The sequence below is a fragment of the Zootoca vivipara genome, chromosome 16, assembly GCF_963506605.1.
Source record: "Zootoca vivipara chromosome 16, rZooViv1.1, whole genome shotgun sequence".
NCBI classification, from domain to species: Eukaryota; Metazoa; Chordata; class Lepidosauria; order Squamata; family Lacertidae; genus Zootoca; species Zootoca vivipara.
The window spans coordinates 23,506,079-23,534,061 of record NC_083291.1 but is presented as its reverse complement, the minus strand read 5'-3'; the positions used below and the strand labels follow the sequence as shown (position 1 = coordinate 23,534,061).

Genomic DNA, 27,983 nt, shown 5'->3' with positions numbered 1-27,983 from the left:
GGGAAACCAGCGGCTCGAGCGTTTAGCGTTAAGCAGCAGAAATCAAAATATAAAACGCTGCCTCGTCCCAAATATCACCGTAACTGGGATAGCTCAGTCGCTAAAGCATGAGGCTCTTAACCTTAGAGTCGTGGGTTCAAGTCCCATATTGGGCAAAAAGATTCCTGCATTGCACGGGGTTGGACTAGATGACCCTAGGGGCCCTTCAAACTCTTACCATGCTATGAATCAGAGCCCTCCAATTAAGTAAACTACAACCCCCAGAATGCACCTGACTGGTTTGTGACGTTAGAGGGAAGTATCGCACGTGATATCGCATCACATGTTCAAAGCGATCTGCACGTTTTCGAGGAAACGGCTCCCACCAAGGCGCCTTTAACTGCGCTATTTTTGCAATCAGATTGACTCCGAAGCAGAGAAGAGGAGCCTAATCAGCGTCTTGTTATTTACTCTCCGAGGGAGGTGAGTTGCAAACGTCCAGCAATTGCCGACCATTAAATGGCAGTAACTTCTTCAGCTGATTTCGGCGTTGGTGGCGCCCGCATGAGAGCTAACTGAGTCTTTAGTGAAGTCGGTTTTATTTTACATTTAAGCCTTTCGCTTGATCAAACGCTGCCCCCCCTTTTGTTGCAATGCTAATTAAGGCATCCTAGCTGATTGGATCCCATTATGTAGAAACAGCCCATTATGTAGAAGACATTATATAGTGGGAGGGGAAGGAGGAGTCGTGTACCCCTGATCTTCTTGTGTTTATTGTAACGTCTGAAAGAGCCCCTGCGGGTACAAGTGAACATGCTTCGTTTGGGAAAGCATGTGGCCGGCGAGGGATGCAGCTGGGAGGCTTGTGGGCTGTGCACTGGCACACGAAAACCCCTCTTTTGATGTTCACACTTCTCTCTTGCGCAAATGTTCAGTGAATGAGGGCATGCCACACAAAGAAGCGCTAGTGGGTAGAGTCCTGTTGCACTCAGGTCCCGAGGCCCTGGGTGCCTCCTACATGAGAGGTCAGGAGGGTGGCAACATGAGAACGGGCCTTTTCTTTGGTGGCTCCCTGTTTGTGGAATGCTCTTCCCAGGGAGGCTCGCCTGGCACCTTCATTACATATCTCTAGTTGCCAGGCAGAAACACTGCACTTCAACTAGGCCTTAAACCATCTATGGGCTTTTGAGTGGGGTTGTGGGTATTGTTTTTATTGTCATACTGTCAGGGGGCCTGGTATGGCTACTCTAGAGTAACGACTCCAGCATGGTCTTTTAAGGTTTTTATTAAGTGCTGATTATTTACAGTGTTCAGAGCAGTAAAAATGCATCCTTAAGGTGAGGTGTCTGAACTCCCGAATGGCGATTGGCGCGTTTTCTTCCAGCACCACAGCTTTGGCAGACCCAACCTCTTCCCCCTACGTTTGCGTCGCAATTCGGGAGTTGGGGGAATTGGCCTCCCCCCTGTGCGTCCTACGTCCTGTCCCACCTGCGGCCTGGGCTCCACAACCTTGCCTGAGCCTCGGACACCACTTCCTGACTCTCCGCTGGAGGCAGAGCTCTCCTTACTCTCTCCCGCGCTTGGGGATGGGCTGGAACTTAAGATGGGAGGGACTTCCCTGTATCCCTCGTCCCTCACATCCATCCCCCTCCCAGGCTCCTCTCCCCCCCTTCCTAGTGGCTCTTCGCTTGCTGGGGACGAGTGAAACCCCAAGAAGTCTGTGGCATCCGAGCCTGTGGGTGTAAAAATTTTCCCCCAATCCTGCGATCTTTCTCCTTCCCCCTGAGAAGACGGGAATCCCAAGAAGTCAGTGGCGTCAGAGCTGGTGGGAGTAAAAATGTTCTGCCAGTCCTCTCCTGCCTCTGACGTCGTTGACCTCGGTGAAACCCACACCTCTTCTTCCGTGTCCTCAAATTCCGCTTCCCATCTCCATGGAGAGCTGCTGCCTGCTATCCCTTCCTCCTGCCCCTCCCCCTCTCCCTCCCTTTCCATGTGCCAGGGCTTGGGCCTGTGGGGGAACAGGGCGTGGAACTCTTCCACTAAAAATTCCTCAGGTACTTCTGTGGCCGGTATCCACTCATTGTGGGACGGCGGAGTGTCCTCCCATGCTATCAGGTACTCCAGTCCTCTCACCCCTCTCCTTGAGTCTAAAATCTCAGTTGCCTCATTGAGCTGTCGGGCGTCTCCCGTCTCCCCCCCTCCCTCTGGAGGCTGATCGCTGTCCCTGAACCTGGTACTTTCCCTGTACGGCGACAGCAGCGATCTATGAAACACTGGGTGCACTCTCATGTCCTCCGGCAGTGCTAGCCTGAAGGCTACCGGGTTGACCTGTTGCGTGACCGTGAAGGGGCCCAGCCTCCTGGGTGCTAACTTCTTGCATCGCCCCCTGGTGGGAAGACCTTCCGAGGATAACCAAACCTTGTCCCCCACCCTGATGACCTCTCCCGGTCGCCTGTGGCGATCTGCCCCCTTCTTGTACGCTTCCTTGGCCCTCTCCAAGTGTTCTCTGAGCTGCTGGTGCACCGTCTCCAGGTCCTCTGCCCAATCCTCTGCCTGTGGGCCCTCTTCCTCCTCCTCCCCCTCCCTCTCCGGGAAAGATCTGAGGTCGCGCCCGTAGTTGGCCTTAAAGGGCGACACCCCTGTGGAGACGTGCACCGCATTGTTGTAGGCAAATTCTGCCAGTGGCAGGCGATCCACCCAGTCCGTTTGCCTCTGGCTGACGTAACATCTCAGGTACTGCTGCAGAATGGCGTTGACCCGCTCCGCCTGTCCATTGGTTTGCGGGTGCCTAGCCGTCGACAAGCTGACCTCCACCTGCAGGAGGTTCATGAGCCGCCGCCAGAACCTGGAAACAAATTGGCGGCCACGATCCGAAATAACCCTTAAAGGCAATCCATGCAGTCTGAATACGTGGTCAACAAACAGTTTGGCCGTCTCTTCTGCCGAGACCGCCCTGGCACACGGTATAAAATGGCACATTTTGGACATGAGGTCCACCACCACCAACACTGCTGTCTTGCCCCTGGACGACGGCAGGTCTGTGATGAAGTCCATGGACACTACTTCCCACGGCCTGTGCGGTGTGGCTAAGGGCTCCAGCAAACCAGCTGGTGGCGCTCTGACCACCTTTGCTCGCTGGCAGGTGTCACATCCCCTTACATAATCCCGAACATCCTCCCGCACCCCTGGCCACCAGAAGTGTCTCATGACTAGGTGAGTGGTTTTGTCCCTTCCAAAATGACCCGCCGTTGGGTTGTCGTGCATCTGCTTGAGGGCCTTACCTCTCAGCTGTTTGGTTGGCAGGTACAGGGCTCCCTTGTAAAAAAGCAAACCCCTCCTTTCCTCAAAGTCTTTGGCCTGCTCCCCCCCCCTCTCAGTTCTCTGAAGATGCGGGTGGCAAATTCATCAGCTGCTGTCAGTGCTGTGAGTTCTGCCTCGCTCACCACTGTTGCTCCGCAGGACCATGCTGATGGGGGGAAAATATGCCTGGGTGCCGGTGGCAACTCCTCCTCCATGTACTCTGGCTTGCGGGAGAGGGCATCCACCCTGACATTCTGCTCTCCCGGGATGTAGTGGATGGAGAAGTTGAAGTTCGAGAAGAACTCTGCCCACCGTATCTGCCGCTGGTTGAGCACCCTGGCAGTTCTCCAGAACTCCAGGTTCTTGTGGTCTGTGCACACCTGGATGGGGTGCTTGGCTCCCACCAGGAAGTGTCGCCAGTGCTGGAACGCAGCGTGGATCGCGAGAAGTTCCCTGTCAAACACTGTGTAGTTGCGTTCCGGCTGGGTCAGCTTCCTGGAGAAGAAGGCACAGGGTCTCCACTCTCTGTTGGCGTCCAGTTGCAACAGAATCGCTCCCAGAGCCTTGTCCGAAGCATCTGTCTCCAGGCGTAGGGGCGCATCCTGCACCACGTGGAACAGGTGCTGGTCTGAAGCGAATACCCTCTTGAGGCTTTCGAACGCTGCTTGCGCCTCTGGTGTCCACCGGAACTTCTGCTTGCCTCTCAGGCAGTCGGTGATAGGAGCCGTGACGCGAGAGAAGTTCTTGATGAACTTCCTGTAGAAGTTCGCGAAGCCTAGTAGGCGTTGGGCATCTTTGCGCGTCCTGGGGCTGTGCCAGTCCAGGATGGCCTGCACCTTGTCCTTGTCCATCGCCAGCCCCTTGTCTGACAGCTTGTAGCCTAGGAAGTCCACTTCTTTGGTGTGAAACTTGCACTTCTCCAGCTTCACATACAGGTGGTTGTCCTTCAGGCGCTGCAACACCTCCCTGACATCCTTCACATGCTGCACTGGGTCAGTGGAGTAGATAAGGATGTCATCCAGAAAGACCAAGCAGTTCTTGAAGAGGAGGGACCCCAGGACATGGTGCATGAAGGCCTGGAAGCATGCTGAGCCCCCTTGCAACCCGAAGGGCATCACCAGATATTCAAAAGAGCCCAGAGGCGTGAACATCGTGGTTTTCCATTCATCACCCTCCCGGATCCTAATCAAGTTGTACGCCCCTCTTAGGTCGAGCTTGGTGAAGATCTTGCCCCTGCGTGCCGCTGTCAGGAGATCATCCACTCTGGGCATGGGGAAAGCCATTGGCTCTGTCACCGAATTCAGCCGTCTAAAATCCACCACCAGACGGCGCTGTTGCGTGTCTTTCTTGTCCACCCAGAAGACCGGGCTGCCCCCTGCTGCCTTGCTTTCTCTGATGAACCCCCGCTTGAGGTTCTTGTCGATGAAAGCGCGCAGATCCTCCAGTTCCTGATCTGACATGGCGTACAGCTTGGCTGGGGGTATAGTTGCCCCTGGCACCAGGTTGATCTGGCAGTCAAAAGGCCTGTGTGGGGGTAGGTGGTCGGACTCCGCTTCGCTGAAGACCTCCTGCAGGTCCCAGTACGGCTTGGGTATTGCCTCACCCCCCTTGACGTGCATGGTGGCCACCGTGGCTATCGGAGGCCCCTCCCCTGGTTGGTGCTGCATGCAATGTTCCAGACAAAAGTCCGATCCAAAAGTGATGCATCTCTGGTGCCAACTTATGGAGGGGTCGTGGCGCGTCAGCCAGCTCATGCCCAAGACGATGGGGGGGTCTGAGATGGTTGTGACGTTGAAAGCCAGTGTCTCTGAGTGCCTTCCCACCGTCATTCTCATGGGGGGGGGGGTTGATGCGTGATGGCCCCTCCCAGCAGCTCTCTGCCGTCAATGGTGGCCACGTGCAGGGGAAAATCCAGCTGCAGAAGTTGGATCTGGTGCTCTTCCGCAAAGTTTCTCGAGAAGAAGTTGGCTGAGGCACCACTGTCAATTAAGGCGAGGACTGTCAGGGGATAGCCATTTGGGAGCGTGAGCGTAACTTCTAGAACCACTCCTGCTCTGGGAGGGGTGGGCTGGCTGTGCTCCTCTCTGTGCGGGTGGGCGGGCGGGGGCTGTTGTCTGCTGACTGTGCCTGGCCGCTCCCCCTTGTCTCCTGCAGCCAGGCTGTCTCGTTTCCCTGCTGTGGTGCTGCGTCAGCTGGGGAAGGTACAACCGTTCCCGCCTTTCCTTGCCACTCTCTGCGATGAGGGCAGTCTCTGACGCGATGCCTGGGGGAGTTGCAGAGAAAGCAATTCCCGCCTCTTCCCTCCTTGCGTCTTGGCGCCGCCGGGGTTTGAAAAGCCCGCGCGCGCGCTCCTCCGATCTCCATCGGTTCCGGCTCTGGGCTTGGCCTGGGCGGGTGTGGGGGCGGGCCCTGGGGTGGGGTTTGGTGATGTGGTCTGTCCTGGGAGCGTGGGAACCAAGGTTTTGCTGCGCGCGTCGCTTGTTTGTCATTCCATCTGGATTCCTGTCTCACCCCCACCGCTAGCGCCGCTTTGCTTAACTCATCCATAGTTCGCGGTTTGGGACCTCTTGCCAGCTCATCCTTAACGTCTGCGTGCAAACCCATGTAGAAGGCTGATTTCACTGGCTCACTTTGCAGATCCCACCCCAGTTTGTGCACCAGCATGGTGAATCTCGCCCAGTAGTCCCTAACTGTCGATTTTCCTTGTGTTAAGTTATGAAGCTCCTCTTTAGTGGCCTCCATTTCACTGTCACTAGCGTACATTATTTTTAAAGCTTCTAGAAATAATTTTGCGTTCTTCATGCAAGGATTTTTTTGCGCGATGAGCGGTCTTACCCATTCTCGGGCGGCCCCCGTCAAATGCTCTATGATAAAGGAGACTCTGTGCGCGTCATCTGGGAATTCTGCTGCATGCAATTCCAGCGCATAATTTATTTCTGTCTCGAATCCTAGGTACTCCCTAGGGTCGCCGCTAAACTTGGTGACTAGGCTCTGTCCCCTTCTCACTTGGACTAGCTGCGGCTGGGGCACCCCCCCCACCTCTAGCGGCTTTCTCCTCTTCCAACTTCTTCTGTAGGTCCAAAACCATCACCCTTAGCTGTTTCTCAGTCTCCTCTTTTGTCCTCACCTGGTCCACCAGCTTGTTCAGCTCCTCCTGCGCCCCTCGCGCTTCCTCCTGAGCGGCATGCAATTGCTGCTGTGCGTGCGCTGTGAGGTTCTGCAGCTCCTGCTTCGCTGCTTCGGCCTCCAGCCTCCAATGCTCAGCCTCTTGAGCGCTCATCGCTGCACTCCAAAGTAGCCAAAAAAAAGATTCGGGAGTTGCTGTCAGGGGGCCTGGTATGGCTACTCTAGAGTAACGACTCCAGCATGGTCTTTTAAGGTTTTTATTAAGTGCTGATTATTTACAGTGTTCAGAGCAGTAAAAATGCATCCTTAAGGTGAGGTGTCTGAACTCCCGAATGGCGATTGGCGCGTTTTCTTCCAGCACCACAGCTTTGGCAGACCCAACCTCTTCCCCCTACGTTTGCGTCGCAATTCGGGAGTTGGGGGAATTGGCCTCCCCCCTGTGCGTCCTACGTCCTGTCCCACCTGCGGCCTGGGCTCCACAACCTTGCCTGAGCCTCGGACACCACTTCCTGACTCTCCGCTGGAGGCAGAGCTCTCCTTACTCTCTCCCGCGCTTGGGGATGGGCTGGAACTTAAGATGGGAGGGACTTCCCTGTATCCCTCGTCCCTCACATCCATCCCCCTCCCAGGCTCCTCTCCCCCCCTTCCTAGTGGCTCTTCGCTTGCTGGGGACGAGTGAAACCCCAAGAAGTCTGTGGCATCCGAGCCTGTGGGTGTAAAAATTTTCCCCCAATCCTGCAATCTTTCTCCTTCCCCCTGAGAAGACGGGAATCCCAAGAAGTCAGTGGCGTCAGAGCTGGTGGGAGTAAAAATGTTCTGCCAGTCCTCTCCTGCCTCTGACGTCGTTGACCTCGGTGAAACCCACACCTCTTCTTCCGTGTCCTCAAATTCCGCTTCCCATCTCCATGGAGAGCTGCTGCCTGCTATCCCTTCCTCCTGCCCCTCCCCCTCTCCCTCCCTTTCCATGTGCCAGGGCTTGGGCCTGTGGGGGAACAGGGCGTGGAACTCTTCCACTAAAAATTCCTCAGGTACTTCTGTGGCCGGTATCCACTCATTGTGGGACGGCGGAGTGTCCTCCCATGCTATCAGGTACTCCAGTCCTCTCACCCCTCTCCTTGAGTCTAAAATCTCAGTTGCCTCATTGAGCTGTCGGGCGTCTCCCGTCTCCCCCCCTCCCTCTGGAGGCTGATCGCTGTCCCTGAACCTGGTACTTTCCCTGTACGGCGACAGCAGCGATCTATGAAACACTGGGTGCACTCTCATGTCCTCCGGCAGTGCTAGCCTGAAGGCTACCGGGTTGACCTGTTGCGTGACCGTGAAGGGGCCCAGCCTCCTGGGTGCTAACTTCTTGCATCGCCCCCTGGTGGGAAGACCTTCCGAGGATAACCAAACCTTGTCCCCCACCCTGATGACCTCTCCCGGTCGCCTGTGGCGATCTGCCCCCTTCTTGTACGCTTCCTTGGCCCTCTCCAAGTGTTCTCTGAGCTGCTGGTGCACCGTCTCCAGGTCCTCTGCCCAATCCTCTGCCTGTGGGCCCTCTTCCTCCTCCTCCCCCTCCCTCTCCGGGAAAGATCTGAGGTCGCGCCCGTAGTTGGCCTTAAAGGGCGACACCCCTGTGGAGACGTGCACCGCATTGTTGTAGGCAAATTCTGCCAGTGGCAGGCGATCCACCCAGTCCGTTTGCCTCTGGCTGACGTAACATCTCAGGTACTGCTGCAGAATGGCGTTGACCCGCTCCGCCTGTCCATTGGTTTGCGGGTGCCTAGCCGTCGACAAGCTGACCTCCACCTGCAGGAGGTTCATGAGCCGCCGCCAGAACCTGGAAACAAATTGGCGGCCACGATCCGAAATAACCCTTAAAGGCAATCCATGCAGTCTGAATACGTGGTCAACAAACAGTTTGGCCGTCTCTTCTGCCGAGACCGCCCTGGCACACGGTATAAAATGGCACATTTTGGACATGAGGTCCACCACCACCAACACTGCTGTCTTGCCCCTGGACGACGGCAGGTCTGTGATGAAGTCCATGGACACTACTTCCCACGGCCTGTGCGGTGTGGCTAAGGGCTCCAGCAAACCAGCTGGTGGCGCTCTGACCACCTTTGCTCGCTGGCAGGTGTCACATCCCCTTACATAATCCCGAACATCCTCCCGCACCCCTGGCCACCAGAAGTGTCTCATGACTAGGTGAGTGGTTTTGTCCCTTCCAAAATGACCCGCCGTTGGGTTGTCGTGCATCTGCTTGAGGGCCTTACCTCTCAGCTGTTTGGTTGGCAGGTACAGGGCTCCCTTGTAAAAAAGCAAACCCCTCCTTTCCTCAAAGTCTTTGGCCTGCTCCCCCCCCCTCTCAGTTCTCTGAAGATGCGGGTGGCAAATTCATCAGCTGCTGTCAGTGCTGTGAGTTCTGCCTCGCTCACCACTGTTGCTCCGCAGGACCATGCTGATGGGGGGAAAATATGCCTGGGTGCCGGTGGCAACTCCTCCTCCATGTACTCTGGCTTGCGGGAGAGGGCATCCGCCCTGACATTCTGCTCTCCCGGGATGTAGTGGATGGAGAAGTTGAAGTTCGAGAAGAACTCTGCCCACCGTATCTGCCGCTGGTTGAGCACCCTGGCAGTTCTCCAGAACTCCAGGTTCTTGTGGTCTGTGCACACCTGGATGGGGTGCTTGGCTCCCACCAGGAAGTGTCGCCAGTGCTGGAACGCAGCGTGGATCGCGAGAAGTTCCCTGTCAAACACTGTGTAGTTGCGTTCCGGCTGGGTCAGCTTCCTGGAGAAGAAGGCACAGGGTCTCCACTCTCTGTTGGCGTCCAGTTGCAACAGAATCGCTCCCAGAGCCTTGTCCGAAGCATCTGTCTCCAGGCGTAGGGGCGCATCCTGCACCACGTGGAACAGGTGCTGGTCTGAAGCGAATACCCTCTTGAGGCTTTCGAACGCTGCTTGCGCCTCTGGTGTCCACCGGAACTTCTGCTTGCCTCTCAGGCAGTCGGTGATAGGAGCCGTGACGCGAGAGAAGTTCTTGATGAACTTCCTGTAGAAGTTCGCGAAGCCTAGTAGGCGTTGGGCATCTTTGCGCGTCCTGGGGCTGTGCCAGTCCAGGATGGCCTGCACCTTGTCCTTGTCCATCGCCAGCCCCTTGTCTGACAGCTTGTAGCCTAGGAAGTCCACTTCTTTGGTGTGAAACTTGCACTTCTCCAGCTTCACATACAGGTGGTTGTCCTTCAGGCGCTGCAACACCTCCCTGACATCCTTCACATGCTGCACTGGGTCAGTGGAGTAGATAAGGATGTCATCCAGAAAGACCAAGCAGTTCTTGAAGAGGAGGGACCCCAGGACATGGTGCATGAAGGCCTGGAAGCATGCTGAGCCCCCTTGCAACCCGAAGGGCATCACCAGATATTCAAAAGAGCCCAGAGGCGTGAACATCGTGGTTTTCCATTCATCACCCTCCCGGATCCTAATCAAGTTGTACGCCCCTCTTAGGTCGAGCTTGGTGAAGATCTTGCCCCTGCGTGCCGCTGTCAGGAGATCATCCACTCTGGGCATGGGGAAAGCCATTGGCTCTGTCACCGAATTCAGCCGTCTAAAATCCACCACCAGACGGCGCTGTTGCGTGTCTTTCTTGTCCACCCAGAAGACCGGGCTGCCCCCTGCTGCCTTGCTTTCTCTGATGAACCCCCGCTTGAGGTTCTTGTCGATGAAAGCGCGCAGATCCTCCAGTTCCTGATCTGACATGGCGTACAGCTTGGCTGGGGGTATAGTTGCCCCTGGCACCAGGTTGATCTGGCAGTCAAAAGGCCTGTGTGGGGGTAGGTGGTCGGACTCCGCTTCGCTGAAGACCTCCTGCAGGTCCCAGTACGGCTTGGGTATTGCCTCACCCCCCTTGACGTGCATGGTGGCCACCGTGGCTATCGGAGGCCCCTCCCCTGGTTGGTGCTGCATGCAATGTTCCAGACAAAAGTCCGATCCAAAAGTGATGCATCTCTGGTGCCAACTTATGGAGGGGTCGTGGCGCGTCAGCCAGCTCATGCCCAAGACGATGGGGGGGTCTGAGATGGTTGTGACGTTGAAAGCCAGTGTCTCTGAGTGCCTTCCCACCGTCATTCTCATGGGGGGGGGTTTGATGCGTGATGGCCCCTCCCAGCAGCTCTCTGCCGTCAATGGTGGCCACGTGCAGGGGAAAATCCAGCTGCAGAAGTTGGATCTGGTGCTCTTCCGCAAAGTTTCTCGAGAAGAAGTTGGCTGAGGCACCACTGTCAATTAAGGCGAGGACTGTCAGGGGATAGCCATTTGGGAGCGTGAGCGTAACTTCTAGAACCACTCCTGCTCTGGGAGGGGTGGGCTGGCTGTGCTCCTCTCTGTGCGGGTGGGCGGGCGGGGGCTGTTGTCTGCTGACTGTGCCTGGCCGCTCCCCCTTGTCTCCTGCAGCCAGGCTGTCTCGTTTCCCTGCTGTGGTGCTGCGTCAGCTGGGGAAGGTACAACCGTTCCCGCCTTTCCTTGCCACTCTCTGCGATGAGGGCAGTCTCTGACGCGATGCCTGGGGGAGTTGCAGAGAAAGCAATTCCCGCCTCTTCCCTCCTTGCGTCTTGGCGCCGCCGGGGTTTGAAAAGCCCGCGCGCGCGCTCCTCCGATCTCCATCGGTTCCGGCTCTGGGCTTGGCCTGGGCGGGTGTGGGGGCGGGCCCTGGGGTGGGGTTTGGTGATGTGGTCTGTCCTGGGAGCGTGGGAACCAAGGTTTTGCTGCGCGCGTCGCTTGTTTGTCATTCCATCTGGATTCCTGTCTCACCCCCACCGCTAGCGCCGCTTTGCTTAACTCATCCATAGTTCGCGGTTTGGGACCTCTTGCCAGCTCATCCTTAACGTCTGCGTGCAAACCCATGTAGAAGGCTGATTTCACTGGCTCACTTTGCAGATCCCACCCCAGTTTGTGCACCAGCATGGTGAATCTCGCCCAGTAGTCCCTAACTGTCGATTTTCCTTGTGTTAAGTTATGAAGCTCCTCTTTAGTGGCCTCCATTTCACTGTCACTAGCGTACATTATTTTTAAAGCTTCTAGAAATAATTTTGCGTTCTTCATGCAAGGATTTTTTTGCGCGATGAGCGGTCTTACCCATTCTCGGGCGGCCCCCGTCAAATGCTCTATGATAAAGGAGACTCTGTGCGCGTCATCTGGGAATTCTGCTGCATGCAATTCCAGCGCATAATTTATTTCTGTCTCGAATCCTAGGTACTCCCTAGGGTCGCCGCTAAACTTGGTGACTAGGCTCTGTCCCCTTCTCACTTGGACTAGCTGCGGCTGGGGCACCCCCCCCACCTCTAGCGGCTTTCTCCTCTTCCAACTTCTTCTGTAGGTCCAAAACCATCACCCTTAGCTGTTTCTCAGTCTCCTCTTTTGTCCTCATCTGGTCCACCAGCTTGTTCAGCTCCTCCTGCGCCCCTCGCGCTTCCTCCTGAGCGGCATGCAATTGCTGCTGTGCGTGCGCTGTGAGGTTCTGCAGCTCCTGCTTCGCTGCTTCGGCCTCCAGCCTCCAATGCTCAGCCTCTTGAGCGCTCATCGCTGCACTCCAAAGTAGCCAAAAAAAAGATTCGGGAGTTGCTGTCAGGGGGCCTGGTATGGCTACTCTAGAGTAACGACTCCAGCATGGTCTTTTAAGGTTTTTATTAAGTGCTGATTATTTACAGTGTTCAGAGCAGTAAAAATGCATCCTTAAGGTGAGGTGTCTGAACTCCCGAATGGCGATTGGCGCGTTTTCTTCCAGCACCACAGCTTTGGCAGACCCAACCTCTTCCCCCTACGTTTGCGTCGCAATTCGGGAGTTGGGGGAATTGGCCTCCCCCCTGTGCGTCCTACGTCCTGTCCCACCTGCGGCCTGGGCTCCACAACCTTGCCTGAGCCTCGGACACCACTTCCTGACTCTCCGCTGGAGGCAGAGCTCTCCTTACTCTCTCCCGCGCTTGGGGATGGGCTGGAACTTAAGATGGGAGGGACTTCCCTGTATCCCTCGTCCCTCACACATACTATGTGTTTTGTGTTTCCGTTTTGTATTTTTATGTTGTAAACTGTGCTGTGGTCGTTGGTATAAAAATTTAATTAATTAATTACTTAATAATTTTGGGCTTCCCTAAACCTCTCTGTTTGGCCACTGTGGGAATGAGATGCTGGACTATAGATGGGTCTTTGCCCTGATCCGGCACGATGGCACTTAATGTTCTTAAGCAGGCACCCCCAAACTTCGGCCCTCCAGATGTTTTGCACTACAATCCCCATCATCCCTGACCACTGGTCCTGTTAGCTAGGGATTATGGAAGTTGTAGGCTAAAACATCTGGAGGGCCGCAGTTTGGGGGTGCTTGCTCTTAAGCAAGGCTGTGCTCGATGGTCTGACTCCGTGAAAGGAAGCTTCATGTTCTCTTTTTTGGGGTGTATAATTTTTATTAAGTTTTCTATTTTACAGTTTAAAATATTCATTAAGCAACCTTCAAACGCCAACGACTTCCTTTCTTCTCTTTCCATGGTTCAGTTTTCATATCATAAATCCCTGCATATTTTACATAAACTAAACCATTCAGTATTCCATCAATACATCCCTCAAAATTTGTTTACACTGTTAAATTATTTTCCATATATCCAATAAACATTTTCCAATCCTCTTTGAATTTATGTTCTCTTGTTCTATATGTTAGGTCCGCAAGCTGCGCATATTCCATCAGTTTAAGTTGCCATTCTTCTTTAGTTGGGACCTCGCTTGTTTTCCATTTTTGGGCTAACACAACATGGGCCGCAGTAGTGGCATACATAAATAGACTTTTTTGACACCTGGGAATTTCCATCCGAATTATCCCCCTCCCCTACCCTTTTCCAGGTCCACCACATATGAAAAAAAACATTACATCTCTAGCACTTATCTGATTCAGTCTTGTACATCTTAGCAAGCCTACTCTGAGTTAAATACCATCTATAAATCATTTATAGAGGAAGCTTCGCATTCTCAAAAGTTGTGAAGATCTAAGATTTTATCTGAGAGCACCTGTTGCCTTGTCCAGTGTGACTTATAGTTTCTACAGGTGAAACTCAGACAATTAGAATATCGTCGAAAAATGCATTTATTTCAGTAATGCAACTTATTATTATTTTATTTTTCGTTTAATTTTGGCAAATGCTTTCTTTTGGAAATTCCACAGTAATAAAACAAATAGTTACAATAATACAAAAATAAACATCACTATTACATTTCATTAATTACATTCCATTTATAATTGACCTGCCTAACGACAATTACAACAAATAATTAACCAGGGCTATTGACTGTTTGGCTCCAAAGCGCCCTCTCCGATTGCATGGAGCCCGGACAGCCCGTGGTTTTCCACGGATCCGAGGGCAATGAAACAATCGTTGAGACGGCTAGAGCGCCAGTGGCGGATAACTCATTCCGAAGCCGACCAGACACGGGCTAGAGCTCAATGTCGAGCCTACCAAGTGGCAGTAGCGATGGCGAAGAAGACTTTCTTCACCGCCTCTATTGCATCTGCAGAAAACAGCAGCAGGAGACTTTTTCAGGTGGTTCGCAGTTTAGTGGAACCACCTGCTCCATCGGGCCCAGTTTTTTGCAGATAGTGTTGCTCAGATTCGGGAAGAGGTAAACTCCTCTTTGCGTGGGATCAATTTCAATCTTTTACCTCTGAGGATGTGGACAGGCTTCTTGGACGAGTGAAACCAACCACCTGTCTCCTTGATCCTTGATCCTTTCCCAGAAGTACTGTTTGTGGGGGACGGGAGGCGGGCAGGTGTGGAGGACTCCCTGGTCCTGAATGGGGTAACTTTTCCCCTGAAGGACAAGGTGCGCAGCCTGGGAGTCATTTTGGACTCACAGCTGTCCATGGAGGTGCAGGTCAATTCTGTGTCCAGGGCAGCTGTCTATCAGCTCCATCTGGTACGCAGGCTGAGACCCTACCTGCCTGCAGACTGTCTCGCCAGAGTGGTGCATGCTAGTTATCTCCCTCTTGGACTACTGCAATGTGCTCTACGTGGGGCTACCTTTGAAGGTGACCCGGAAACTACAGCTAATCCAGAATGCAGCAGCTAGACTGGTGACTAGGAGTGGCCACCGAGACCACATAACACCGGTCTTGAAAGTTCTACATTGGCTCCCAGTACGTTTCAGAGCACAATTCATAGTGTTGGTGCTGACCTTTAAAGCCCTAAATGCCCTTGGTCCAGTATACCTGAAGGAGTCTCCACCCCATCATTCTGCACGGACACTGAGATCCAGTACCGAGGGCCTTCTGGCGGTTCCCTCGCTACGAGAAGCCAAGTTACAGGGAACCAGGCAGAGGGCCTTCTTGGTGGTGGCGCCCGCCCTGTGGAATGCCCTCCCATCAGATGTCAAAGAGAAAAACAGTTACCAGATTTTTAGAAGACATCTGAAAGTAGCCCTGTTTAGGGAGGCTTTTAATGTTCAATAGATTCTGTTGGAAGCCGCCCAGAATGGCTGGGGAAATCCAGCCAGATGAGCGGGGTATAAATAATAAATTATTATTATTATTATTATCAATATTATTACTACTAAGGCTTGGTATATCTTGCTTTGCATGTCATGCATCTATCTCTCATATTTGTTTCACCTTTTAAGTTGCATTACTGAAATAAATGCACTTTTCGACGATATTCTAATTTTCCGAGTTTCACCTGGAAATGCTGCCATGGGGTTATGTTTTTCTGTGCCTTATCTGTTCAATACATGAGTGCAGAGGTGTGCATTTCATGTAACATCACTAGTTTTTTTTCTCAGGGTCTGAGGAAATGCTTGGTAAAATCCCGAAAGGGTTTCCTGAGGCCCAGCTTGTCTATGGAGTCCGCTTTCTCCCTGCCAGCCTGCCCTTTGAGGCAATTCTGCTCATTATGATCGCTGTAGCAGACACATAAAGCACGGACAAGAAATGCAAATCTATTGCTGTATTAGCAGTCTAGAGTAAGGTTACCAGCCGTCCCCATTTCCCAGGGACTGTCCCTGGATTGACAAATCAGTCCCCTGACAAAATCCATCCGTTTAGTAGGAAGTTGAAAAGTGTCCCCGGATTCATTGAAAAAAATCTGTTAACCTTAGTCTAGACTCTAGAGGGCCGATTTCTGCCAGAACAACTTAAAATCTGTGGCTCAGTCTATTAACATCTTCTTCATTTGTCTCTGCACAGCTCCCCAAATTGACCTGCAAGGGCATAGCAAAAATGACGACCTGCCCTGAGTATGCAAGCGAGACGAGCGCTTGTGGAGACCAGCGGGATCAGTGTGAGAAGCATGGGATTGTTTTCCAGGAAAGTGGCGATGGGGAAAACCTCTGGGACACCTTTGGGCTTCTGCAGATTGATGTGGGGTGTGAAAGCCCCAGGGACCGGTTGGCAGAAAACAAGAATTGGTGTTCGGTATGTACAGTGCAAACGACAGCCCTGCATTTTGAAATGAGTCTGTAATGCTGTGGGGCAACAATAATCCACATGAACAGCAGCTGCTGCCAATATAAATCCAGCCACATGGTTTGAGACCCTAAGTACTGATGATGATTGGCAATTTCTTTTTTAAAAAAGGGTGCTATTTTGCTTTAAGGAAGCCTGAAAGGTCGGCAACGTTGTCTTGGCCTGCTGGCTTCCTTACTTGCAAGGCAAGACACATGACACTCTTTAATCCATTTGTTAGCAGCACTTGTTAAGGCAGAGGGCAAGGGTAGTGCAGTGTAGTGGTTAGAGTGTAGCACTAGAACTGAGGAGACCAAGGTGCAAAGCTCCATTCAGCCATCAACGTCCTTGCATGACCTTGAGGCAGTCCCTGCCTCTCGGCCAAGCCTACTTTACAGGGTTGTTGTGAGGAAGAAATGAAGACAGGAGAAGGAAATATTGGATATAAACATGGTGGAGGTGGCAGCCACAACCGTAGTAGTTAGCCCCTTTCTTCCCGGTGTGAACTACAGTGTCAGGAGTTTGTGCAGGAGCCGGGCCCTGGGACCAGCAGGGCTTTGCAGGACTGGGATCCTCTTCGGCTTGTTCCGGAGAGGCAGGGCGCGGCCGCACAGGTGAGGCCACTTGGTATTCGCTGCACCTGGTGGCAAGAGCCGGCAGGGGATATAAGGCCAGCATTTCCCCTCAGCTCTTTGCCACGGCAATGCACTCTCTGCCTTGCCGTGTGCCTCCTTACTTTTGGACTGTGACTTCGTGCTCCGACCCCCGGACTGTGACTTGTGCTTAGACCTTCGGACTGTGACTTCTTCCCTTGTGCTTCTTGACCCTTGGACTTCTGCTCTTCGGACGTTTGTGCCTACCATCTTGCCCCCGGTCCCGACGCTCCTTGCTGGGACTTCGCTCGTAAGCAGCTCCGACCGTGACATACAGTCAGCGGCCTTGCATAGTTTCCCCTTTATGTTTCTCAGCTGTTGGCTCCTTTGTGTGTGAGCCAAGTTGGTGTGAAATGAGGGTAACTGGTGAATAAGGAGGGCTGGCTCTGTCAGAATTCCTATTGCTGCTTGCAGTGTGGAGGTGGATATTAAAGAGCCAAATGGTTCGTATATGCACTTCACTTCTCTCTACCTGTATAAGTACCGATCTTTTAAAAGTGGTGTGTAACACAAGATACCTGCATTGCAGGGGGTTGGACTAGATGACTCTTGTGGCCCCTTCCAACTCTACAGTTCTCTGATTCTATGTGTCCAAATGTAAAAATGATTACATCTAAGTTAAGACCAGGGCTGCAAGCCTCGACACAAGGAGAACAAGCAAGGCAAATCAAGTATCTCGCCAGATAATGTGCATTAATGGAGCTAGCTGTGTATGTTTAGGAGGGAAAAGTTTGGGAGCTTTTAAAAGCGCACACACCATTTTGAATTCCGACAAGACAGTTGTGTTGATGAATGCTGAATGCTTCCCCCCCTCACCAGAGTAATTTTAGATTTTTTCCTGTTTTCTTTACATTAAGAGAAACGTTCTAAGGAAGCAGAGGCACTGGGAGAAGATAATTTCGGCAAAAAAGAGCAAAAGGAAACACGAGCGAGAGCGGCGCAAAGCTAAGCACATGGAAGGAAAAGGTACAAGTGAAATTGCATTTTTCTCTGTCCACATCCCTAAGATGGGGAACCATAGGGGTTGGTCACAGCTGATCACTGGTCCTTCATGAAGTGGGACAAGCCTCCCCAAAAGACAGGAGCAGAACATCTGCTTTGCACTCAGAAGGTTCCGAGTTCAAACCCTGGCATCTCGAGGTAGGACGGTTAAAGGCTGCCTAAAACCCTTGTGAGCTACTGCCAGTCAGTGTGGGCAGCCTGACTCGGTGTAAGGCAACTTCCTATGTTCCTGCTATCATTAGCCTTCCCTTGCAATGTGCAGCTGCAAGAGAGTGCTGTGTCCGTTTTAGGGCACACTTTCAGTTCCTGCAGGGTAATGTTGAGGCTTTACAGGCCTGGCTGCTATTCTGCATGAGCTGAGTTTACACCCCAGAAGATGCTCCACCATCCTTTGCAACGTTCTGGGGTGCTGGGCTTGTTGGCAGAAAACATCAAATGTGGAAAGGCTTCTCTGAAGCTAACAGGCATGAGAACCACTGTCTTCAAATGGCGGTGCTTGATTTAGAGGCGTTGCTGATTTATTTTCTTAAAAACATCTTCCATAGGACTTTTACTCAGAAATCCGTTTATTTTAAGACTCTCTGTGTACGTAGATAGTTTTAGATGGTGGGATCTAAGGTTTTTAGATGTGGGATCTGAGGTTGAAGCAATCAACTTGGGATCTCTTAAGGGGCCTTGTTGGCACCCAAAACATTCAAATAAATGGAGTGTGCTTGTGTATCTTGCTCTCACATACATTCTGGTAAGATGCATAGCTACTGTTCTTCCATGTATGAATATTGACTGTGATAATTCCTGTCAAATTCCACTATCAAGCTGTAAAAAAAGACATTGGTATCCAGAAGGCAGGCAAATAATCTCACTGACTTCATCAGACAGCCTCTCTGTGCAGGGAGATTTTGACCTGTGAGCACAATCTCATCAAGGACCTTACTATGTACCAATGCTACCTCTGCACATTTTAATTTGGCTTAGATGTGAGTGACTGGATGCTCTCCCCACCCCCACCCCCTCTCATACAATTCTCATATTTGCCTGGGTTTCAGATGCTGTTCCCCAGCTCAGCAAGCGGGATTTGAAAGTGATTGCAAAGGGGCGCCTTCTGGAAGCCAAGGAATCAGGCCCTCGGTTGTGTATCGATTTGAGCATGACCGCTCACATGACGAAGAAGGTAGTGGCAGTGAATCCTCTCCGCCACTTTTTTTTTCATGGCTAGCTTGAGGGTTATTTTGGGCCTCTACTCTTTGGCTGAGTAGCCACTATTGAACACATTATAGGCCACTTGTAAGAGAACAAGGGTGTGTTCATCAAGATCACTTGGCGATGTCTCGATTTACCACTAGAAGTGGTGGTCGGGGAAAGGACTGGACCTTTGAATTCTTCCTCGTTAAAATACAACACTTTCAAAGCTAGGATGTCAGGTCTGTGTGCAAGACGAAGATTTATTTCTTTTCTTCAAATTATTAGTTTTTCAAATTGTTACAAATCAAACCAAATTGCTTTAATGTAATGCACTTTAAAAAAAATTTTGTTTCCCGCTCCTGTTGCAAACATATGTCCATCATTTCTTCCTGTAGCCACCTCATCTCATCTTTAATATCCATTTCATCTTTCACTTGTTGTTGTCCATTCTTACAGCAAGCCATTGTTTCCTCCCCACAAACAGTGCCTCTGTTATTTCTTACAAATATTACATCCATTGCTCGTGTGTAGTCCTTCATAAACCTTGTTGTCTCAGACCTGGTGTGCTGGGAGAGTTGATTACTATCGAGGAAGATTTATTTCAACGCACAGGGTCCTGCAAACATTCCTCGCGCATCTGCAGTCTGAAATAGTACAGCCCTGTAAGATGTGGCCGAAGAACCACTGACCCACAGGCCAAATCGCATCTGCCGGATCTCCCTATTTAGCCTGCTAAGCCGTTTTTCTGAAACCATGCGCACTTGCCCCAAACCATGACGCCGAGTGTAGGGCAGAGAGCAGGCTGCAGAAAGCAGGATTGAACTCCTTGCACACCAGATGATCTGTGGCGAGTTCAGTCCTGCTTGGACTGCTGCTGGCGTGCCTGATCCATGCACAAAAAGTGTAAGAGATTCCTGTTTGGTTCTGAGTTACGCAGATGGAGAACAGTGGAGTCCTACTCTGAAAGCACTGGCTTTTACCGGTACTTGGCCACTGTCATGGATTTCCCAGTTTTGCTTCCTTAGCCCACTTAACTGTGGGTTAAGTGGTGAATGGGCCTGTTTCACCAAGCAGGTGAGGAGGAGGAGGAGCTAATTGAGATCAAGAGCTATGTTGAGTTTAACAGCATCCCTTAATTTGTACCGAGTGTATGGTGGTTGAGTCAGCCATTTTGGAAAGTACACAGAGTGCTAGGGCAAAAAAGGCCCGCTGCCAGTTTTCCTGACCGTCTTTCTTTTCTTCCTCGCAAGGAAACAAGCCGGCTTGCTGCTCAGATAAGGCGGCTCTATGGGTCAAACAAGAAAGCACAAGCCCCCTTCTGGATCTACCTCACTGGGTTTGTGGAAAACAGCCCAATTTACGAAGCATGCCAGAGGATGAACGATGGATTTGCCAGTTATCTTGTAAGTATACCCCCCCTCCTGCCTTGAAGAAATAAAGTCAGGGACATTTTGAAGACCAAACAGAGCCATTTCTTGCTGGAAGAACCAAGAATGCTGGGGTGATTAATCTTGGAAATGTTCCTACTTTCTAGAGTTGCTCAATGTTTAAGCCGTGGATAAATGCTAATTTCATTCTCTGGATTTGTATTTGCCAGCTTGATTAAATGCTAATTTCATTTCATTCTCTGGATTTGTAATTGACATTTGCTTATTATTTAGCAGACCTTGGAAAAACAAATACCCTCAGGCTTGAATTAGGCCAGAGAAGGCCTTTAGTTTCCAAAAGGTGTCTGCCAACTGCCTTTTAAAAAATCCCATCTTATATACATGTCTCTTATATTGTTTTACTATTTTTCAGATGGATGTTACTCCAGAAAGTTACCTTGACCTGTTTTCGTTAGAAAGGATTGTGTACCTCACTCCCGACTCCGAGAACGGTACGGCGTTGCAGCTTTGGCACGAAAGATTTCTGTTAAAACTTTTGATTCTTTTAAACGAATAAGTTCTCACCCTGGGGATTTAGGTTTCAAGTCATCCTGACCAAACTTTTCTCCAGCCTTTTGCTTGTCTTAGGCTATGATAGTCAGCTCTCAAATTTGCATCTTGTCTCAGCATCCTCTTGAACCATCAGCGTAAGGCAATGCTTTGTGATGATAGTGCTGGGTGAGCCATCCACATATCCCATCCTAAGCAACAAATCTTAGATTTGGTTCTTGGTCAGAACAAATTGTGGCGAATGAGAGATATCTCTGCAGCATTAAGTAGGCCTCTGTATTTCAGATTCGGGTCTTCTTCTAAATTTGAAGTCGGGGATCAACTTCACTTTGGGGTGGGTGAAACAGATCCCAGGCTCTCTACAGATGTTTTTGGCCCTGGTGGCTGGTGGTTGAGGGGAGTTGGAGCCCTAACCACATCTGGAGCTTCCACCCCACTCTGGGGATAGTATGCAGTTCTGCCTATGTGTTCATGGCTATCGGAAATACAAGCAAACCTCTGATGTGAAGCGTGGAGAAAGTGATTATCTTGAACAGGGGTCAGCAAACCTTTTCAGCCGGGGGCCAGTCCACTGTCCCTCAGACCTTGTGGGGGCCCGGTCTATTTTTTGGGGGGTGGAATGAACGAGTTCCTATGCTCCACAAATAAGCCAGAGATGCATTTTCAATAAAAGGACACTCTACTCATGTAAAAACATGCTGATTCCCAGACCATCCACGGGCCGGATTTAGAAGGCAATTGGGCTGGATCCGGCCCCTGGGCCTTAGTTTGCCTATCCATGATCTTGAATAACGGAATACTGAATGGTATAGTTTTTGTAAAATATGCTGGGATTCATGATATGTAAAATGAAGCATGGAAAGAGAAGAAGGGAAGTCATTGATATCTTAAGGATGTAAAATGAGTATTTTTAAATTGTAAATCGGAACATTTAATAAAAATGGTATGTAAGAGAGAGAGAGAGTGATTATCTTCTGCAGCAAACTTCGCATGGACACCTCAGATTTTCAGAGCGCTTGTTAGCTTACTTGTGGATCAGTTTCACGTGTCTGGAATGACACGTTTTTTGTGTCAATCAGCAGAGCATGAGACAATCTCAGGGTTGTGGGTTCAAGCCCCAAAAGATTCCTGCATTGTAGGGGGTTAGACTAGATGGCCCTCGTTGTCCCTTCCAACTCTTTGATTAAAAAGTAGTGATGTATCCACAGTTGCCTGGCAGAATAGAAAATTTTTCAGCAGGCACTTAGAAGCTGGCACAGAAGGCGCCTGCTGAATCTCAAGTTGCAGAGAGTTTTAAGGAGAGTTTGGATGGCCATCTGTCACAGATGATTTACTTGAGATGCTGGCATTGCAGGGGGTTGGACTAAATGACCATCAGGGTCCCTTCCAAGTATACAATTCTTTAATCTGTGTTTCTGTTGCCATTCTAATGCTGTTTTTTTGTTTTTGTTTACATGTGCTCACGTTTCTTTTTTACATTCCAGCTCTCGAGGAAGTCGACCCGCAAAAAGTGTACATCCTTGGAGGGCTGGTGGACGAAAGCATCAAAAAGGCAAGTGCGTTGCACGTGATATAAGCTATGGTTTTGATGGAAAATTCTGCACTTTTTCAACTTTTAACATTACTCATGTTGCAGCTTATGCCCGTGCTTTGGTATCCTCTCGTAGTAAAAAAAGTTCCCGTACCTTTTCAGGCGGTTGTTGGGAAGAGGAAATTACAGCGAGTGCAGCTTTCCTCACCTTTCCACAACTCTGTACTGTATTCCGGTTCTTGTTGCTAGAAGAAAATTATTAGGGTGTCCAGATGCAATCTGTTCCTTTTAAAACTAGTGAACACTCTGTGGCTGTAGCAGATGATGAGTCTTTGTATATAATTTTATTAAGTTTTCTGTTTTACTATTTAAAATACTCATTTTACATCCTTAAGAGGTAAAATCTTTTCATGGTTCATTTTACATATCATAAATCCCTGCATATTTTACAAAAACTATACCATCCAGTATTCCATTATTACATCTAGCAAAACTTATTTGCACTGCTGAATTTATCTTAATGCTGCCAGAGTTTTCAGCTGTACAGTGGTACCTTCCTTTTCAAGTGTCTCAGAAGCCGAACGTTTTGGTTTTCAAACGCCGAAACCCGGAAGTAAATGCTCCCGTTTTTGAACGCACCTCGGAAGTCAAACGGCTTCTGCTGCATTCCCCCCCCCCAATTTTCTCCATTGGCTTTGCAGACCACCCTTTGCGCTTCGGTTGTCGAACGTTTCGGAAGTCGAACGGTCTTCCAGAACAGATTGTGTTCCACAACCGAGGTACCACTGTACACAATTATTTCCTATATATTCAATAAATGTTTTCCATTCTTGTTTAAACGTATGTTCTTATTGTTCTCAACTCAGCTGTCGAGTCTTTGGGTTGAATTGCCGCTCGCTCACGGGCTCCTGGCGAGACAGTCCCCAAGGGACCATTTGTGTGACTTTTCTTTTACATATATTTACAGAGACTCACCTTCCAAAGAGCCCAGGAAGAACACCTGCAAACAGCACGGCTGCCAATCCAAGAGTACATGGTAAAGAACGTCAATGCAAAGAATTATCACTCCACAACACTGGCCATCAATCAAGGTGAAGCTCTTGCAGTGTTTGCTGGAAGTTTGCTGGAATGCATCCCGTAGGTGATGTGCTGCCGCCAGTTTTCCAATGCGACCTGCAGCTGCTGTTTGTTCTGTTAAATGGGAGGGTATCATAAAGTATTTCCCCCTCTTTTTGAGCTGGGACACCATAATGACACTGTCTGCTCTGGTCCCCAACCCAATGGTCTTATTAATATTGCTTTATGTAGTGCTCAGTGGAAGCTGGTGCACTGATATAATTCCATGTCTTAAACCATTATTTAGCTTGATATAATTTCCCCTTGTCCCTGTTGAAGATCTAAAAGATTATATTGGAATTTTGTGTAAAGTATATGATAAAGTAGGGGACGTGGGTGGTGCTGTGGGTTAAACCACCGATCCTAGGGCTTGCTGATCAGAAGGCTGGCGGTTCAAAACCCCGTGACGGGGTGAGCTCCTGTTGTTCGGTCCCAGCTCCTGCCAACCTAGCAGTTTGAAAGCACATCAAAGTGCAAGTAGATAAATAGGTACCACTCCGGCGGGAGGGTAAAGGGCATTTCTGTGTGCTGCTCTGGTTTGCCAGAAGCGGCTTAGTCATGGTGGCCACATGACCCGGAAGCTGTATGCCAGCTCCCTCGGCCAGTAAAGCAAGATGAGCGCCGCAATCCCAGAGTCATCCGTGACTGGACCTAATGGTCAAGGGTCCCTTTACCTTTACCTTTTATATGATAAAGTACACTTAGGACATAGGAGAAATAGGCCTTTATCAGTTTGGGAAGGATTTCTGGGGGCGTTCTTCAGTATGATGTTTGAGAACTTATAAAACTTCTATCAATATGATATTACTCCATTTATTTTGAACAAATGAAACAATAATTACAATCCCTGTTGCTGGAAATGTAGTTGGAAGGGAGGTTTGGGGTTTGATTTCATTAGGTATGTACCGGGAAATTTCTAATGTCTGGTGTTCTATAATTCTTTATATATGCTGTAAGCCACTCAGAGTGGCTGGGGAAACTCAGCCAGATGGGCGGGGTATAAATACAGTGGTACCTCGGGTTACAGACTCCGCTAAACCAGAAATAGTACCTTGGGTTAAGAACTTTTCTTCAGGATGAGAATCGTGCGGCGGCAGCAGGAGGCCCCATGAGCTAAAGTGGTACCTCAGGTTAAGAATGGACCTCCAGAATGAATTAAGTTCTTAACCCAAGGTACCACTGTAATAAAATGATGATGATGAAAAGGTTAGTGCCCTACCAACCTTAGGCTGTCATCAAACCCAGTTATCTGCCTTATTACTTCCAACCATCTATGGCTCCCCCTGGTGTTGGTCTTTCAGCCTTATGCCCTACCCTTCCCAATGGGCACTGGCCGTTCCTGGTAGCTCAGTCTTGTGAAGAATGGGGAGTTTGAGAAGCAGGGAAGGGAGGAAAATTTAAGATGAAGTAGAACTAAAGCCTCCTTTTGTGGTTAGGCTGGTAGAAGCAAGAGCATTCTAGAGCTCTGATGTGGTTTGTTTTTTTGGCCCATTCTCGCAACCAAATGGCCGCCTGCACCTATACTAAAATGAGGGATGTAATTGAGACAAAGTTAAACAACTTCAGGCACTATTGATTTTACTAAGACACAGTTGAGCCTGTGCCTGACACTACCGTTGAAATTGACAAGTCTTGCTTACAGCAATGCTTATAACCCCTTGCACATTCTAAGCTTGTGACAATTTTGGTGTTTGGGATTGAGGGCACTGCCCCAGAGGACAAGAATATCCATTTTGCTCTCACTTGTTCCTCAGGTTGCACTGTTATAAAAGGTGATGCGTAACTCGATAGTATGAGGACTACTGAGCTAGCAATGTGTTCATGGAGCATTCGATTTCATCTAATTCTGTATGAGTCCCCTAAATCTCTGTTATAAGCTGGGGAGGTTTCCAGGCAGAGGGCCTTCTCGGTAGTGGTGCCCACCCTGTGGAACGCCCTCCCATCAGATGTCAAAGAAATAAACAACTATCTGACTTTTAGAAGACATCTGAAGGCAATCCTGCTTAGGGAAGTTTTTAATGTTTGCTGTTTAATCATGTTTTTAATATTCTGTTAGAAGCTGCCTAGAGTGGCTGGGATATATATAAATTATTATTATTATTATTATTATTATTATTATTATTATTATTATTATTCCAGAAACATGATGTGCCAGCTGCTCTGCCTGATAATGAAATTCTGCAATGTCACAATTGTACCCCGCCCTCCTTCCAGTTCCCACAAAACCCTGTAATAATCACATATGTTTCTTTCAGTGCTTGATGCCTTGTCAACGTTCTACGAGACCAAGAGCTGGGAAGAAGCTCTCAAAGCTGCAGTTTCTCCTGGAAAAGGATACATTCTCCGAGACACAGCACAGTGACATGAAGAATCAACATGCAAAAGTGGGAGAGAAGTTGATAATGAGGCGGCTAGGTTAGGACCTGTCTTCAGTGACCCTCACCTGCTGAACTGATCCCCACTTCTCTGGAGCTAAACAGTTGCTTGTTCTTGTTGAATCTGTGTTAGGAGAGGGGGTTAAAATACAGTGGTACCTCTACTTACGAATGACTCGACTTACGAATGTTTCTAGTTACGAATGGAGCTCCGTCCGCCATCTTGGATGCTGTTTAGATAGGATTTTTTCTACTTACGAATTTTTAGATAGGGTTGCTTTGACTTATGAATTTTTTCTCCCAATGCATTCCTATGGGATTCGACTTACTTTTTTTTTTTTACTTACGAATGTGCGTTTGGAACGCATTAAATTCGTAAGTAGAGGTACCACTGTACCCTTAAACTTCTTTAATATTGCTGTTAGCTACCAATGGCGAAAACATTTTTTCCTTGGGTAAACAGGGCATTTGTTCTGAGAGCTGCTGCTTTTTTTAGCGGTAAAAGCATTTAATAACTTTATTTAATAAACAAGCAAGTGTCCCATCATTGACTTCCAACCCCTTAGCAGCAAGGAAGCCGATTATATGACATTCCAGTTCTGTGTGTCAAAAGAGTGATACCTTATACCAAGTGGCAGCAGCTCTCCAGGACTGCAGATCGGGCATTTCCAGCCCTACCTTGAGATGCTTGGGATTGAGACTTTCTGCATGCCAAGCAGATTGTCACAGAGTGAGCTGGACAGTCAAATTACACAGTTCAAAGTTGGAGTTATGCAACTCTTTATTAGCAAAAACACGATGGCCGAGTGCTGGGCCTAATGAACACAGCAGCACATTCCTGGTAGTTCTTCCTCCATGAAATCAGGTGCTGAGACTAAAGGTCCTCACTTCCTCATAGCCGTCTAAGTCTCATCCACTCCAGGGCTTTTTCCAAGCAATCGGAGACTGTGCCTGCATGCCTGTCTTTTCTCCTCCCGTTTCATGCCTCTTCTGGTTCTAGGAGTTGGGGAGCTAGTTGCAACAGGAGGGGGAGACACCTCTGTCTCTTCACCAGAGTAATTTCATGTCTCCTGGCTCTCATCCTCTCCTGCCTCTGATTCCGGACTTCTGTTACAGACTCTCCCAGCTCACTAAGCCCTGTTACCTCCTAAGCTTCCGACACCTCCTCTTTCCCAGTCTTCTTCTGACCACTCAACAGTCCCTGACACAGATGCTCTAGCACTGAACTGTGACCCTTCCATTAAGGTGTAGCTCAAGTGGAGGGGAATCTGCAGTGGTGGATTATGGGAGTTTAGGACAGGACAGTAAATAATTTATTACATTTGTCTTAATCATACAAATTTTCTTTGTCAGGCATCCAAATGTCCTGGGCCTTCTCATCTAGATTATGCCTAGCAGGGTGAGAGAATGGGATCTTCCACCTCCCATGGGGCCTCCAGTGAGAATGGGGCTGGCACCAGGTGTGGGCTTACCTGAAAGTTGTAGACCACTCAAGTTTTTCCTTGTCGTCGTCTTCCCAATTGAAGTGCAGAGTGTTTGAGGACGGGGACATTCGCAGGGAAACCAAAATGCTTGTTTCCAAAGCTATTGTACTAGCAACCTTACTGTATGCTTGTGAAACGTGGACCACTTATAAATGCCATCTCCAATTCCTCGACCCAATCAGTTTATTATCCATTTATGATGGGGTGGAAGGTTAACAGGCCATGAAGGACTTGCTCACAAATTTATTGACAGCTGCACAAATTAATATAGCTAGGAAGTGGAAGGGGAAAGCAGAATATAAAATGGAAGAACGGTATAAAGAGGTGTGGGATATAGCTATTAACGATAAATTAACATGTGCCATTAAGGTAAGACGGGGAATACAAAAGAGAAGTTATTTTGAGGAGATAGGGAGGGTGTTTGTAGAATCTGTACTGTTAAAACGGAAAGGGGTCAAACCATTGCAAGAAGTGCTGAAATTTTGGGAGGTTGGATAGTTACAGTGGAATGGTTTTGGTGATGGAGTGCACATTTTTATTTATGATTTTGTCAGAAAAGAAAAAGTCATCCTGCTCAGACAGCACCATGAACCAGGTGTTCAAATAACATATTAATATCGAGTAAAGAGCTGTTTTCCTTAAAATCAGTGCAATCAGCTCAGCTTTTTAGGGTGTGGTACTGATACGTCCGTGACTGGACCTAATGGTTAGGGGTCCCTTTCCCTTTCCCTTTCCTGATAACGCCAAGGTTGCAGGTTCCAAAAGGGACAGCTGCATATTTCTGCATTGCAGGGGTTGATGATCCCCGGGGTACCTTCCAGCTCCGATTCCTTGAGTACCACTTAATTTTT

General features: G+C 49.6%; 1 protein-coding gene across 1 annotated transcript; it reads left to right on the top strand.

The window, feature by feature from the left end:
* The first annotated feature begins 327 nt into the window (after positions 1–327).
* On the top strand, positions 328–26,195 carry TRMT10B (tRNA methyltransferase 10B). Its single transcript, XM_035141036.2, has 9 exons — positions 328–462; positions 15,595–15,822; positions 17,363–17,471; positions 18,554–18,678; positions 19,940–20,092; positions 20,490–20,568; positions 22,111–22,178; positions 23,125–23,248; positions 25,529–26,195. The coding sequence occupies exons 2-9, from the start codon at positions 15,628–15,630 to the stop codon at positions 25,633–25,635; spliced, it is 960 nt and encodes a 319-aa protein (XP_034996927.1). The 5' UTR covers positions 328–462; positions 15,595–15,627; the 3' UTR covers positions 25,636–26,195.
* Positions 26,196–27,983: the final 1,788 nt, after the last annotated feature.